The sequence below is a fragment of the Mirounga leonina genome, unplaced genomic scaffold, assembly GCF_011800145.1.
Source record: "Mirounga leonina isolate KUSES-001 unplaced genomic scaffold, KU_Mleo_1.0 Mir_115, whole genome shotgun sequence".
Lineage (NCBI taxonomy): Eukaryota > Metazoa > Chordata > Mammalia > Carnivora > Phocidae > Mirounga > Mirounga leonina.
In genome coordinates this window covers 85,748,832-85,762,501 of record NW_023270268.1, presented here as the reverse complement: position 1 = coordinate 85,762,501, position 13,670 = coordinate 85,748,832, and the positions used below count along the sequence as shown (strand labels likewise).

Sequence of the window (13,670 nt, the reverse complement as noted above, 5' to 3'; positions counted from 1 at the left end):
TATTCCAAATGCCTAGAACAGCAGCCACCGTATAGTAGGTGCTCCATATACGTTTGTTAACAAAACCAGCCTCTGATGTTCATTCAGGATGAGAGCTGAGGTTTGTCTGGGAAGGAAAAAAAAAAGGTCCAGAAACTTTCTGGATTCGATTATTATGGCTCCAGGGCCAACAGTCATGTGCTCAGGCTTGGAAATCACCCCCCCCCCCCCCCCCCCCCCGCCGACAAAATCCAGCAAACCCAGGGAAGTATTCAGCCAGGCTTCACTGCCAGTGGGTTCCTGGTTAGATCCCATCATAGGCAACTGGGCTGGAGCTGAGCTGTTGATCACTTAAATGATGACAAGAGAAAGGAAATGGTGAGGAGAAGTCCGTGGTGGGCAAGAGAATGGCGCCTGGAATACTTCAGTCTGTGGATTAAGCCACTGGTTGCTGGAATGAGGAAGTCCCTCTCCCAGCCCGGGTGGGGCAGAGAAGCAGCCCAGGAGGGGAGGGAAGTGGCAGAAAGGAGCTGCAGGCTTGCTTGCTTGCTTGCTTGCTTGCTTTCTTTCTTTCTTTCTTTCTTTCTTTCTTTCTTTCTTTCTTTCTTTCTTTCTTCCTTTCTCTTTCTTTCTTCCTCTTTCTTTCTTTCCTTCTTTCTTCATTCCTGTGACTTCTTTATTTTATAACTGGAAGTGTGTACCCCTTACTTCCTTCTTTACCCACACCCCCATCTGCCTCTCCTCTGGCCACCACCAGTTTGTTCTCTGTATTTATTTAAGAGTTCTGGGGTTTTTTGCTGGAGTTTCTTCCGTCTTCTCTAGGGGGAAGCCCCACACTGGATCGCACACACTCATGTTACTAGACAGGCCAAACAGACTTCAGGTCGTTGCTGTGGCTCCCAGGGCCTCCTTTCCTCACAGGAAACTCCCCAAGGGGAAATCCATCCTCCCATTTGATAAAGTGAAAGATTTAGGTTGAATGGGAAGGTTGAAGGGCTCAGCCTGTCAGGGGTACTCTACAGATCAATGGTGTAGTTGGAACCGGGGTTCAAGATCTCGGACTCGGCATGCTGGGCAGTGTCCCAGGTGGACCCCCTCAGCCTCTTCTCACAGAGTCTTCCCCTATGTTCTGGAATGACTCCCTCCTTCTAGGCAGCAAAGTTCTTTATCCCAGCGCAGGGTGAAGTTCTAGAAGACAGTGTGTCACACCCAAATGCAGAACCTCAGACTGCGTTGCCAAGAGGACCTTGTTGATGGAAACCCAGAGAAGGCAAATAACTTGTCCAAAATCACACAGTTCCTGGTCCACAATTAAGGAAGGAGCTGGAAACAGAACTTAGGTTTTCTGATTGCACTTCGAAGTTCCTTCCAGCAGTGGGATTTTATGATTTCTTGATGCTGATCCACTCTACTCTAGAGTGGCTTTCATCACAAAACTCTGGCCCTGAAATCTCCAAGGTACCTTGTCCGCCACTGGCCATGGCCATAACAGCTCATTTCTTGGCCCCTGGAAGGGGTAAAATTCTTTTCTAGGGCATTTGAAAATACATTCTTTAGCCTCACTCCCCTTCTTGTGGCCAAATCCCATAAGCTTCCTTAAGTCATTGCCCTCACACTTCCCTCCTCCCAGGCCCTGTGACTCTGTCCTGCACACCTACACTTTCCCTTCTCCCAGCCAGTGCCTTCCCCATCCCGCATTCCACTCTGGCTCTGGACGTGGTCCTGACCCTGACAGGGACACAGAATCACAGGAATCGTTGGAAAGACATTACGATCAGAGTCCTGCTCCACCCTGTGTCCTGCAGACCTTGGGGGGCTGTCCCTTCTCTCTATCGCTTGAGGATCAGGGTAAATGCCAGGGTTCTCACTTATTTATTTTAAAATTTTATTTATTTATTTTAGCAGGGGGAGGGAGAGACAGAAGGAGAGCCAGTCCTAAGCAGTCTGCACGCCAAGCGCAGAGCCCAACATGCGGCTCCATCTCATGACCTGCGGGCTCTCATTTATTGAGCACCTCGGATGTAGGTGTATTCCATGAGCAACCAGTATGTAGCAGGCACTGTGTAAGAGCTTTACTCTCTCGTGTGATCCTCACAAAACAGCCCAGCAAGGTAAGGATGATGCCCATTTTATAGATCAGGAAGTTGAGCTTCAGAAATGTTCTTTAATTTGCCCTAGATCACAGAGCTAATAAAGGCTAGGATTAGAAATGAAACCCAGGTCTACTGAACTAAAAGCCTAAGTCCCATGCACAGGGGTGGGGGGAGGAGGAAGGGTTGTAGAAAGGGGGGAAATGTGAAACACCATCTTCCCTGGCCTCCCTGGCTGCAGGACTGAGGGGGTGAATATCACTATGGAAATGATTCCACATCTTACCATCAAACTCCTCTAAACCTCTAGAGAGGAGAGGCCACTGGGCTGGGAGTGGGCAGGAGGGTTAGCTTGCTGACAGCCCTTGACATTCACCCTGCCAGCTCTCAGCCTGTGCATTTGTAATTACCTGGCTGCATTCTGGAAACTATCCAGTCACACCAAGGCAGGTGGCCTGCCCCTCCTCCCTGGATTGAGGAAACAGGAAAAGGTGGCAGTGCGAGGCAGTGGGCAGACGTGCTGGGCAATGGTGGCTGGAGCTCCCCCGAGGATGGGCTTTCTCTGGGGCTTGGCTCTGCCCCTTTTCTTCTGCTGGGAGGCTGGGGCCCCCGGATGCTCTGCAGGTAAGGAGGTGGGGGCTTCTCTCCTGACAGAGCTCTGGGTGTGAATTTCTGCACCAGCAGCCCTCTTGGGTTAATTGCAATTAACCATAAAGCTACATCTGAAGTATTCTCCTGTTGTTGATAAATGGTATGCAAATGACAGTGTGTCAGCTGCCCCACATCTGACGCCTCGGTCCTTAGAATGAGTGATGTCCTGGTGCGGTGACTGTGGGTTTGCCTTTTTGTGTGGGATGGAGGGGGGGCAATGGAGGTGGAGGAGTGCAAGGGGCCAGGGGGGTACCCGCTGGGGATAAATCTGACTAAAACCAAAGAAAATCCTCCAAGTTTATTTCCTAGCCCAGATTTCCTTTAAAAACCAGTTTTTGTGTGTGAAGAGTCTCACAGACTGCTTGGGAGGGGTGGATTCTGAGGGGGGCAGGGCTTTTATAAAAGAAGAGAACTAACATAGATGTGTAATAAATAGGAAGCGTGCCAAGCTTGGCGCATGCATTGTCTTTTTTTTTTTTTAAATAGACTTTTTTTTTTTTGTAGAGTTCACAGCAAAATCGAGCAGAAAGTACAGAGATTCCCATATAACCTCTGTACCTCTCCCCCAGATATAGTCTCTCCTTCTATCAGCATCCTGCATTATCTTTTTAAAAAAAGATTATTTTTTAGAGCAGTTTTAGTTTCATTGCAAAATTGAGAGGAAGGTACAGAGATGTCCCAAGCTCTGTCTTTTTTAATCCTCACAATGACCCCATGAGAGAGACACTAGTCTTATTCCTACCCACCCCTGCCCCCAGAGGTGATGGGACTGAGGCTTACCAGGATTCAACAAATCATCTGCAAAGCCAGGATTTTATTCTGCATGCACCTAGCCTCTAGACCACTCTGTCTTCTGTACGCACTCATGATCTGCCAGGCTTGTGCTGCATGTTTTACATTTAATTTAATTTAATATTCACAACCCCACGAAATAGGTACCCTTAGCTCCATTTGAGAGATGAGAAAATGCAGGCTTGGAGCCCGGAGACTTGGCCAGGGTCACATGGTCTGTAAGCAGCAGAGCGGGGACTCAAACTCAGGGTCCAAAGTACACACACCTTCCTCTCTGCCAGTTTGATCTGAGGAAGGGACCGGGAGAGCTGCAACATTCTAGCGCCGTACAGGGCTGGGTAGGCTTTGCTGTTCTTGAGAAGACCTCTGGTGGGCAGGAGACTTGGGTAAGGGGTGTGAGAGTCCCAGGGGTGTGTGAAGAGGCTATGGTTTGGGAAGCACGATGAGGTTTCACAGCAGGGTGATAACACGGGGTTCCTGGAAAAGGCAAAAAATACTTCCACGGAGGTCGGTGGTCAGACCACAAGAACACCTGTTTGGGCTTTAGGCTGTGTAGGTTGATGCAGAAAGGCTTTGACTCCACTGTGTGGGGACTGAGGAAGCTTGGAGAAATATCCTGGGCTTTGAAGTGGGGAGAAGCAAGTATATTCCCATAAAAGCATGATTTGTGAACAACTAATGAGAGTGGATGCCATGACTCACCCGATCTGCATGTGGGGACAGCCTGCCATTCTCACCGCATTAAAGAAGGTTGTGTGTTCTCAAGTGCCTCTTGGAGGGGACAAGGCTGTGGAGGGATGCTTAGTGACCCTTGCTGGCTTTGGGATATAAGACTTTCCCATTCCCCTTCTCCTCTGGTCCTCACCACCACAGCAAGGCAGGTAGGATAACCCTCGTTCACAAGGGAGGCATGGAGAGGTCGGGTGACTGGCTTAGCTGGTAGGAGGCAGAGTCAGGATTTGAACCAGTCAATCACAGGACTCCAGAGCTAGTTGAAACAGGCCTAGGGCTGGAGCCCAGTCTTTTGCCTCCTGGCCCAGTGCTCTTTTATCTTTGAGGGAGAGACACAAGAGGACAAACAGGATCTGGGGCCCCATCCTGACAGCCAGGGTACAGTACATGACCAAATGGTCCTGTACTTCCCTGGGGTCCTTGGGTACTTTTGGGCCAGTAGACCTCAGTAAAGACCATCTCAAATCTTCAGAACCCCAAAAAGGGGGGCTTATATTTTGATTCTTTTCCTTCCAAGAGTAGGGTTACTGGATAAAACACAGGACATTCACTTACATTTGAATTTCAAGTAACAAAGCTTTTTCTGTAAGTATGTCTCAAATATTACAAGAGAAGTACACATACTAAAAACATAATTTGTCATTAAAATTATTCCTTGTTTATCTGAAATTCAAATTCAAATTTAACTGGGCATCCTGTATTTTTATTTGCTAAATCTCACAACCCTCCCCAAAAGGGTCGTTGGCCCACTTACAGAGAGAGCCCTTCCTCCTCCGTAGACGGGAGAAACATGCTTGTCCGCCCATGAAAAGATCCTCCTGTAGTCCCCCAGGCAATGAATGACACCCAACCCACCGCTCATACAACCTCCGAGGGTCTGTTGAGTGGACAGAGATGCTCTGCCCTGTGGAGAAATGCTAACAGCATCTCTTTAAGGAGTGACGTTTGCCTCCCTTGGCTCACTGTTACCTGTGGAACATGGCTGGTGCATCATTTCTGTAGCTCTGGGGTCCCATCCCTGCCATGTCAGATGAGTAGGAATGGGAAGCTTGCCCCTTTCCCAAGGACTCGGCCTGCTCCCTTCCCTTTTGCAGCAGCTATCACCTACTCTGTCTGTGGAGGTTCCTCTCCCCCATCCTCCCAGCTACCTCTAAATACAAAACCACAGATGTTTCCTGTATTTGAAGGGTTTTTACTTCCGTGGGGGAAACATCTGCTGGATGAGAAAAGTATCGGTGAGAAAGTGACAAGGATTCTTTCAGAAAGTTCTGAGAGTCGGGTCCCTGCTCTAGTTCTTGGCTCACTTGGACTTCTGCCTTCTTTGCCCCCCCTTGAAGCTGGATCCTGGCCCCATGCATTCCCTCTGATGGCTTCAGACCAATAACCAACTAGATTCTGAGGCTTGCTTGCCTCAACTGGGTCATCAGAGGACATTCTTCAGGTGATCCCAGTTCCATGGCTTACACAAGGGACCAGTCTTCCTGATAATAGTGCTTCCTTCTTCCTTGTATGTATAGATGAAAAATGGCATAAAAGCAACTTCCCCTCCCCACCCTCCTCCCAGGGTGTCCAGGGCGTAAACACAAGAGCGTGTGTGAAGTTAGTCCACTGAGACTCATGGCTCACAATGTTGGTCTTACCCAACACAGACCCCAGCACCAGCAGACCAGGTCCTTTGGTGACAACCAACCACATAGAAGAGCCTGCCATGACTCTGGGGTTCGGGACAAGTTCAGAGGGAGCATTCCAGACCACTGACCTTGTTGAGACTTCTGCGCCAAGTCACATCCCTTTGGAAACTCAAACCCTGAGCACCCAGACCTTTGATAAGAACTTAATCCTGGCCAGCACCATTTCAGAAGCAGAGACTAGGGAAACCAAGACCATTTCTCCTGCAACAGAGACCAGGGCCTTCACAAAAATGATACCGTCCAAGTTCATGGTTGTGATCACCACTCCTATGGAGGCATTAGCCACAAGTGGCAGCCCCATGGGAACTGGAATGACCACAGTTGAGACTGTTATAGGCAGCGATCTTGTGGAATCTGTCTCTGACACCCTTTGTACTGATGACAGCTCAAAAGAGGCAAAGAGGATCACAACCAACATCTTGACAGTGACTCACACCTCTGCAGAAGCCCGGGGCCTGGTCTCAGACAGCAGTGCCTTCTCGGACCGCTCAGTTCTGGCCATCACCACCTCACAGGCCCTGGCACCTGACAAGACTGCATTGGCTAAAGACTTGCTGTCCTACAGCGACACTGACCCGGAGGTTACCAATTGCAGCATTATCCGAATAATAACTGCCACCACCCTTGGGACCTTGGACGTAGTTCTCAACCCCACGGGAGGAAAGGCCTTGTCTCCCGCTGAGGTGTCAGCTGTGCTTGATTCCACCAAGGCAGAATCACACTTCACCGAGACCATGACCTTGGCAGAGACCTCATCAGCAGCCAGTGCCACAGAACCAGCCACACCTGATACCACAGTTGAGACCCTGCTAACCGCTAATAGCACCATAGAAGGAGAAACAATAGTAGCCGAGCCCACGACCCCCAGCACAACTTTGGTGACAGTCAGCATCAACCCCCTGGAAGAAACTTCAGTCTTGTCTGTTGAGACAACAAGCCACACCGAGGTCTCAGGAGCGGTTACAATCTCCACAGAGACTGGGTCAACAGTGGGTAAAGTGGCTTCCCCTGCTGGGCTCTCAGCCTCGGCCTACAGCCACACCCACGTAGCCACTAGCCAGAACGCCACCCCCTCCCAGCCTTCTGCCACAGACAGCACAACCGGTGGGTCTGTCCCCATCAGCAGGAGCCATTTTCCTTCTGTCCATCTGACTATGGCCAACAGCAGCCGAGAGGCAAACATCACCTTCGTCAAGACCACAGACTTAGTAAAGACTTCGACAACCAGCAAGCCTGGAGGGAAGGCTCCCACAGCTCTGCCCACCACTGCTCAGCCAAGGTGGACCTCAGAAACTACTGCAGGTAAGGGGCTCCAGCAGCTGTGATCTTGGGGATGCGGGGTTTGGAGTTTCCAAGATGTCTACATGCTTGATAAGGGGTAGGGAGGAAGGAAGGATCTGGGGCCTATTCTGAGCCCAGTCTCTGATGTCACCTCTTCATGATCTTCTAGAGATTCTTGCAAAAGTCAGAAACAAAGCAGATTTAGGGTGGTGTATGGAAAACCTGTGGGGCTAGAAGTCTAGAGAAATGCTTTGAGATCCTGGTTTTGCTCTTAACAACCTAGTGACCCAGGACAGGTCCTTTCCCATCCTGCTCTCTGGCCTCAGTTTCTCCACCAGTAACTTGAGGGGGTTGTGATGGATGAACAATGAGGTCCTTTCCAGCTCTGCCCTTCCTTGACATTAACAGTTGAGTAACCACTATGTGCCAGGCGAGGCCCCAAATTTTATTCAAAAGCCACAGTCCTCATGCTCTGGAAGTTCTGGTTCAGCTAGAGCCACACAGAGGGGCACCATGTTAACATCTGGCCCAAGCTGCTGCCCTCTGAGCAGCTGGGACCTCATGAAAGTGGGGCTTACTGGATGTGCTTGCTGGGGTTAGAGCCAGAGACAGTGACAATAAATAAATGAATGAATAAATGAAATAAATAAATAAATAGGGTGAAGGTTTGGGGTTTAAAGCTACATGTCTGAGACAACAGATACTTCTCAGGGAAGAAGCCACTCGTGAGAGGCTGCTTGGTTAGCCCAGCTCCTCGTCAGCCTGGAGCCTCCACCTCCTTCCTGACACTGTGCTTGTGCCTCATCCCTGTGGTAGCCTCACCTGGTCCCGCCTTTGTGGGCAGGTGAAATAAAAATATTAATCACAACCACCTTAGCGAACACCATTTGTATTCCAGCAGAGGAGGACATGAAAACATTTCACGGCCGGTCAGCCGTGCCACCGGCTGAATGTTCTCACCGACGTCAGGCAGGGAACTACGAGCTTTGCATGTGTTATCTCTTCTAATTAAACCTTCAAAACCACCTCAGGAGGTGGATGTTATTGCCCCCCGACAGGTGAGGAAACAGATTTAAAGATAGCAGTGGGACTCCAAAAGGAAGTCTGATTCCATCTCATAGTCTCCTACTGTGCTTTCATTTTTTAAAGCTCGATTTATTAATATATTTTTATTTTAAAATGCTTTTCTTTATTTTTCGTTGATTAGATGATACATTGACATGATTTAAAATTCAATAGGTACAAAAGGGGTCAGCATAAAATGTCTCTCTCCCACTGCTGTTCCCCAGCTACCCAGCTACCTTCATACACATAACCGAAAGAATCACTTTCTTGTGAATATTCCAGCCGTGAAATATGCATACGGCAGCAAACACAAGGAGGATGAAAGAGATATATATTGATCTCGATACAATATCAATATTGGTATCTATCTCTATCTCTAGAAATAGAGAAGTGCAATCACTTGATCGATTCTAACTACTAGGAAGGAATGACTGCAAGGTGGCAGGTGAAGGCAAGGAGGTTAGGGCTCTGCAGAAGCCAGAACTAGCATCTGGAGCTGCTAGATTGGGAAGGCTGGATTGAAACCTCTGCCAACTCAGAGCTGGATGAATTGGCTGAGGTATCCCCTCTGAGAGCCGACCTCTCTCTGGCACTCGCTCTGTCTGGATCCTTTCCTAACAGTCCATCTGGGACCTCCAGGCATCAAGAACATTCTAGATTTCACTTTCATTTCTCCTTCTTCACACTATTCTTTTGACTTCTCCAAATGTGGATGGGGCCTTTAGCCAGCTTTTCTTTCACTCTTGTTGGGAAGACACTACAAGGAGCCTAGTTATTGGAAAGAGGGAATCCTCTTTCTCTTTACAGTGAATAAATGAAAGATCCCATGTGAGCATGGACACATCTACACATGAGAGTGAGCAAGAGGTGCAGAGGTGGGGACAGAGGCTGGGTAGCACAGGTCATATCATGATTCCTGAACTGACCTACCCATATGTTCATCTCCTCCTTTTCTAAACTTGCAGGTGGGGATGGAGGCTTTCTCCTCCTGCAGCTGAGTGTGGCCTCCCCAGAAGACCTCACTGACCCCAGAGTGGCAGAGAGGCTGATGCAGCAGGTGAGTGGGCACTTTCTAGGCCAGGAAAGTAGAGGAGAGTTTTAGGAACTAAATCTAAGGATCTCTGCTTGGCTTGGCTTCTGCCTGTTTTTCCTGAGTTGGGAATTCCCCTTTGGAGCTATGTAAAAAAATTCTTTCCCTCACCCCCAATTTCCTCAGGCCTTTGGAAGGTCAGGCCTTCTAGCCCTTGGAAGAAGGTCAATGATATTAATGGGCAGATAGGCAGGACTTTGGGTTACAAGTAGTAGAAACCCAACTCATTGTAGCTTACACAGAAAAGGCAAGGTATTTGCTGAGAAACCAAGAAGTGACTGTTCCAACTTCACTTATGGCTGGATCCAGCAGCTTAGACATGATCATCAAGATTTTCTTTCTCTACTTCTCTTACCTCTTCGTTCTTTGGAATCTCCTTCCATATGTAAGGAAAGGTGGCTGTGACAGCCCCAGAGTCACAGGCACTTCCCTCTCCCAAGACCTGCCTATTATACTAGGGAAAGACTGATCTTATTGGCCTGCAAGGGCCACCATGACTGACAGCTCAAACTGAACCCCATGGAATGAGAAGGACAGGTCCCAGAGGAACTAGGAATGCTAGCAGAAAACACCCCTCAGGTGTATGTTCTAGATGGGAACCAAGATTGGGATATATTTGTATAAGTTGGGAAAATTCCCCTAAGACCCAGAACACTGGACAAAGCTTCCAGTGGTGGAATTCTGGGGTCAGAGCTTTTGGGATGGTGTGAATCATTGGAAGGTTAGACTAGGTCAGCTCAGCTTAGCTCTTGTGCCCGCATCTTGCTAGCAGGGGATGAGAAGAGGGAATATCTGGGCCCTTGAAGTTCTCTTAGTGGAATGGGGCCCATCAGGACTCCCATAATAAGGAGTTCCCTTGGTGGGGGGGGGGGGGTTGAAACGGGACATCCAGAGAAATGACAAATGCCTACTGCACATGATAATCAAAATAGCAAGTGTGAATCTTAGTCCAAGAGGGAAGCCAGAGGGGCACCTGGGTGGCTCAGTCAGTTAAGTGTCCGACTCTTGGTTTCAGCTCAGGTCACAATCTCAGTGTTGTGAGGTCGAGCTGTCCATTGGGATCTGTGCTCAGCACAGAGTCTGCTTGAGATTCTCTCTCTCTCCCTTCTCCCTCTGCCCCCCTCTCTCTCTTTCTGTCTCTATAAAATAAATAAATCTTACTAAAAAAAAAAGAGGGAAGCCAGAATGGTGCCAAATCTGAGCCCCCAAACTGGAAACTATTTCCGGGGTCAGAACGAGGCCCGGGAGAAAGGAGCAGGTCAGGAGCTGAGGGGCAGGAAGCAGGCCGTGCAGGTGTCGGGTATGAGCTCTTGCTGGGAGCGGGACACAGAGACAGCACTCAGGGCTCAGACAAACAACAAACTTTGGAGCCGTATAGATCCGGCGGTGAGTTCCACTTCTAACTGTGTGACCTTGGGTAAGCTATTCCGTATTATTTTCCTCCCTTATAAAATGAAGTTGCTACTACCTGCTTCATAAGGTTATTGTGAGGGTAAATGACACAATGTGCATGAAGCACTTAGCCCATGCCCAGCCTGTGGGGGGCTCGGGAAGGGTTGCTGGCCTCCTCGTATGTTCTCTCCCATTGTCCCTTCCTGTCCTTGGCCTGTGGTGAACTCATGGGCCAAATTTGGGCTGGAAGGACCTCCTGCTCCTTGTGCCCTCCAGCTCTACGATGAACTGCATACCCACGTGCCTCCCATCCACGTCTCTCTGCTGCGCATCAGGAGGGGCTAAGAAACATCCCCTGCAGCCAGGCGTGGCTGTGTGCCCAAGGGGGCAGTGCTGCCTGCGGCCTGGGACCCTCCCCCACCCCAGACTGGAGCTACGGCACTGCGCTGAGATATACCTGGAAGCTTCCCAAGAGGTCAGCCGGCCTAAACCCTTACCCCAGACATGGCAGTGGGACCCTGGCTCACATATGCCTCAGTGTGTGTGTGTGTGTGTGTGTGTGTGATGGTGGGGGTGGGCTGGGGGAGGGACTTCCCTTGTTCCAAAGATGTCCTTGGACTTCCTTTGGCACATGTGTTATGTTTCAGTAAAGAGCGATCTGATCACCCGTCTGTCCACCTTCTTTGTGCTTCCATCAGACATTAAAATTACGCACAGTGTGGTCCAGAGGTTATCTATTTGATCCATATGGGGTGTTTTTTTGACAATTTTATGATACAGGGATTTTGTGCATCCTCCCTACTCCCTCTCTCCTTCATTCTTCCCTGGTTCTTGGTTTGGACCTCAATTACAGCACTTACTAAGGCTGGCCCCGGAGCCTGTTGAACTCCGAGCTCCTTCAGAGCAAGGCCCATATTTATCTCAGTATCCCCTGAACCTGGCCTGTAGTAGGAGCACAGAGAAAGTCTGTTGGATTGACTTGAATTTCAAGTTCTGGACACAAGCAGATCACAAGAAGGTCTGCAATACGAAATTATTCCTCCCCTCTAGCTCATAAGTCAAGTTATTATTATTTTTTTTGAAAAATTAAATGTGACTATGGCGCACCTGGGTGGATCAGTTGGTTAAGTGTCCGACTCTTGATTTCGGCTCAGGTCATGATCTCAGGGTTGTGAGATCGAGCCCCGCTTCAGGCTCTGTGCTGGACGTGAAGCTTGCTTGAGATTCTCTCTCTCTCTCTCTCTCTCTCCCTCTGCCCCTACACTGCCCCTAAAAAAAAATTAAATGTAGTTAATCTCTTTTCCGTTGTTATGATTTTACAATTTTGAAAAATTCAAAAGGACCAAGAGAAAAAGACAAATGGAAAGAGGAATGGAAGAGAAAGAAAAACATTTCCAAAATCCCACTCCTTTTTTTTTTTTAAAGATTTTATTTATTTATTTGACAGAGAAAGACACAGCGAGAGAGGGAACACAAATGGGAAGTGGGAGAGGGAGAAGCAGACTCCCCGCCGAGCAGGGAGCCCGATGCGGGACTCGATCCCGGGACTCCAGGATCATGACCTGAGCCGAAGGCAGTCGCTTAACCAACTGAGCCACCCAGGCACCCCTAAAATCCCACTCCTTATGTACAACTATTGTTAGTGTATACCTTCAACCTCTCTGCTTGGTCTGAGATACCTTGCATTCAATATTTCCAAAGTCAGAGTCTTAATCTTTCTCCCAAACTGGCTCTGCCTGCGTCTTCTTCATCATGTCAGTTGCATCCTTCAGTTGCTCAAGCCAAAATTCTCAAAACCAGTCTTTATTCCCCTATTTCCTTCACACTCACTTTACATCCAGCTTGTCGGAGAATGCTGTTCGCTCTACTGTTGTCAAAATACCGCTCAGAATCCTCCACGGCTCTCACCTCGTGCCATCTGCCATGGCCTCTCACCTGGATTACTCATACCCATTTAACAGGTCTCTGTTTCTACCTTTGCCCCCCACCCCCAGTGTAGTCCCAGCACACCAGCCAGGGCTGTCGCTCTGTAATGGAAGGCAGACCATGCCACTCCTTGGCTCCAGACCCTCCCATTTTGTTCAGACAGAAAGCAAAGGTCCTACAATGGCCTGCAAAGCCGTGTGCAACGTGTGCCCCTCCCCCAGCCTCTTTAACTTGCTCCCTGCACTCCAGCAATGCTGATCTTCTTGCTGTTCCAGTAATCCATCAGGCCTTGCATGCATGCTCCTGCCTGGGGACCTCTGCATGTGTTGCTCAGTTTGCTCAGAGGGCTTCTCCTACAGGTATCCACTTGGTAACACCTCCACCTCTCTCACCGTCTCGGTGAGGCCACCTGGCCACCCCCCTGCTCTGATTTGCTTCCTAACGCTGCTTACAACCTAACATAATACATATTTTATTTATTTGTCCTATTATCTGTCTCCCTCAACTAGAATATAAGAGTTCATTCACTCCAGAATCCCTAGCATCTAGCACAATGCCTGGCTCCATAAAAGGTGTTCAGTAAATATTTGTTAAATGAATGGAGGACACAAACAACTTCAGATATTGCTGTGAATAAGGGGAGTATGTGTATTCAACTGATCCCCTTCCTCTCGCAGAGGGAGGCAGAATGAGTTTTATAAAGGAGTTTGAACAAAAATAAGTCAAACATTCTTCCCAGCATATTTACTGAGCACCCACAGCAGAAGAGAGACATGTTATGTGCCGTGGGGGATTCAAAGATGTCTCTTCCCCACAGGGGCTAAACTTAGTAGGTGAGGGTAGACAGGTACAGAAATAACAAACTGAAAGAACTTATTTATACCATATATGGCAAAACCAGAGTCTCCTTAATACGCAAAGCAATAAAGAGCTCTTACAAAGCAATAAAAAGGCAAACATGCCCATAGGAAAGTAGTATAA

General features: G+C 48.7%; 1 protein-coding gene across 1 annotated transcript; it reads left to right on the top strand.

The window, feature by feature from the left end:
• The first annotated feature begins 618 nt into the window (after positions 1–618).
• On the top strand, positions 619–11,108 carry MUC20 (mucin 20, cell surface associated). Its single transcript, XM_034999952.1, has 4 exons — positions 619–2,090; positions 5,894–7,237; positions 9,247–9,338; positions 11,040–11,108. Exons 2-4 carry the CDS (start codon positions 5,953–5,955, stop codon positions 11,106–11,108), a joined length of 1,446 nt encoding a protein of 481 aa, XP_034855843.1. The 5' UTR covers positions 619–2,090; positions 5,894–5,952.
• The last annotated feature ends 2,562 nt before the right edge of the window (positions 11,109–13,670 follow it).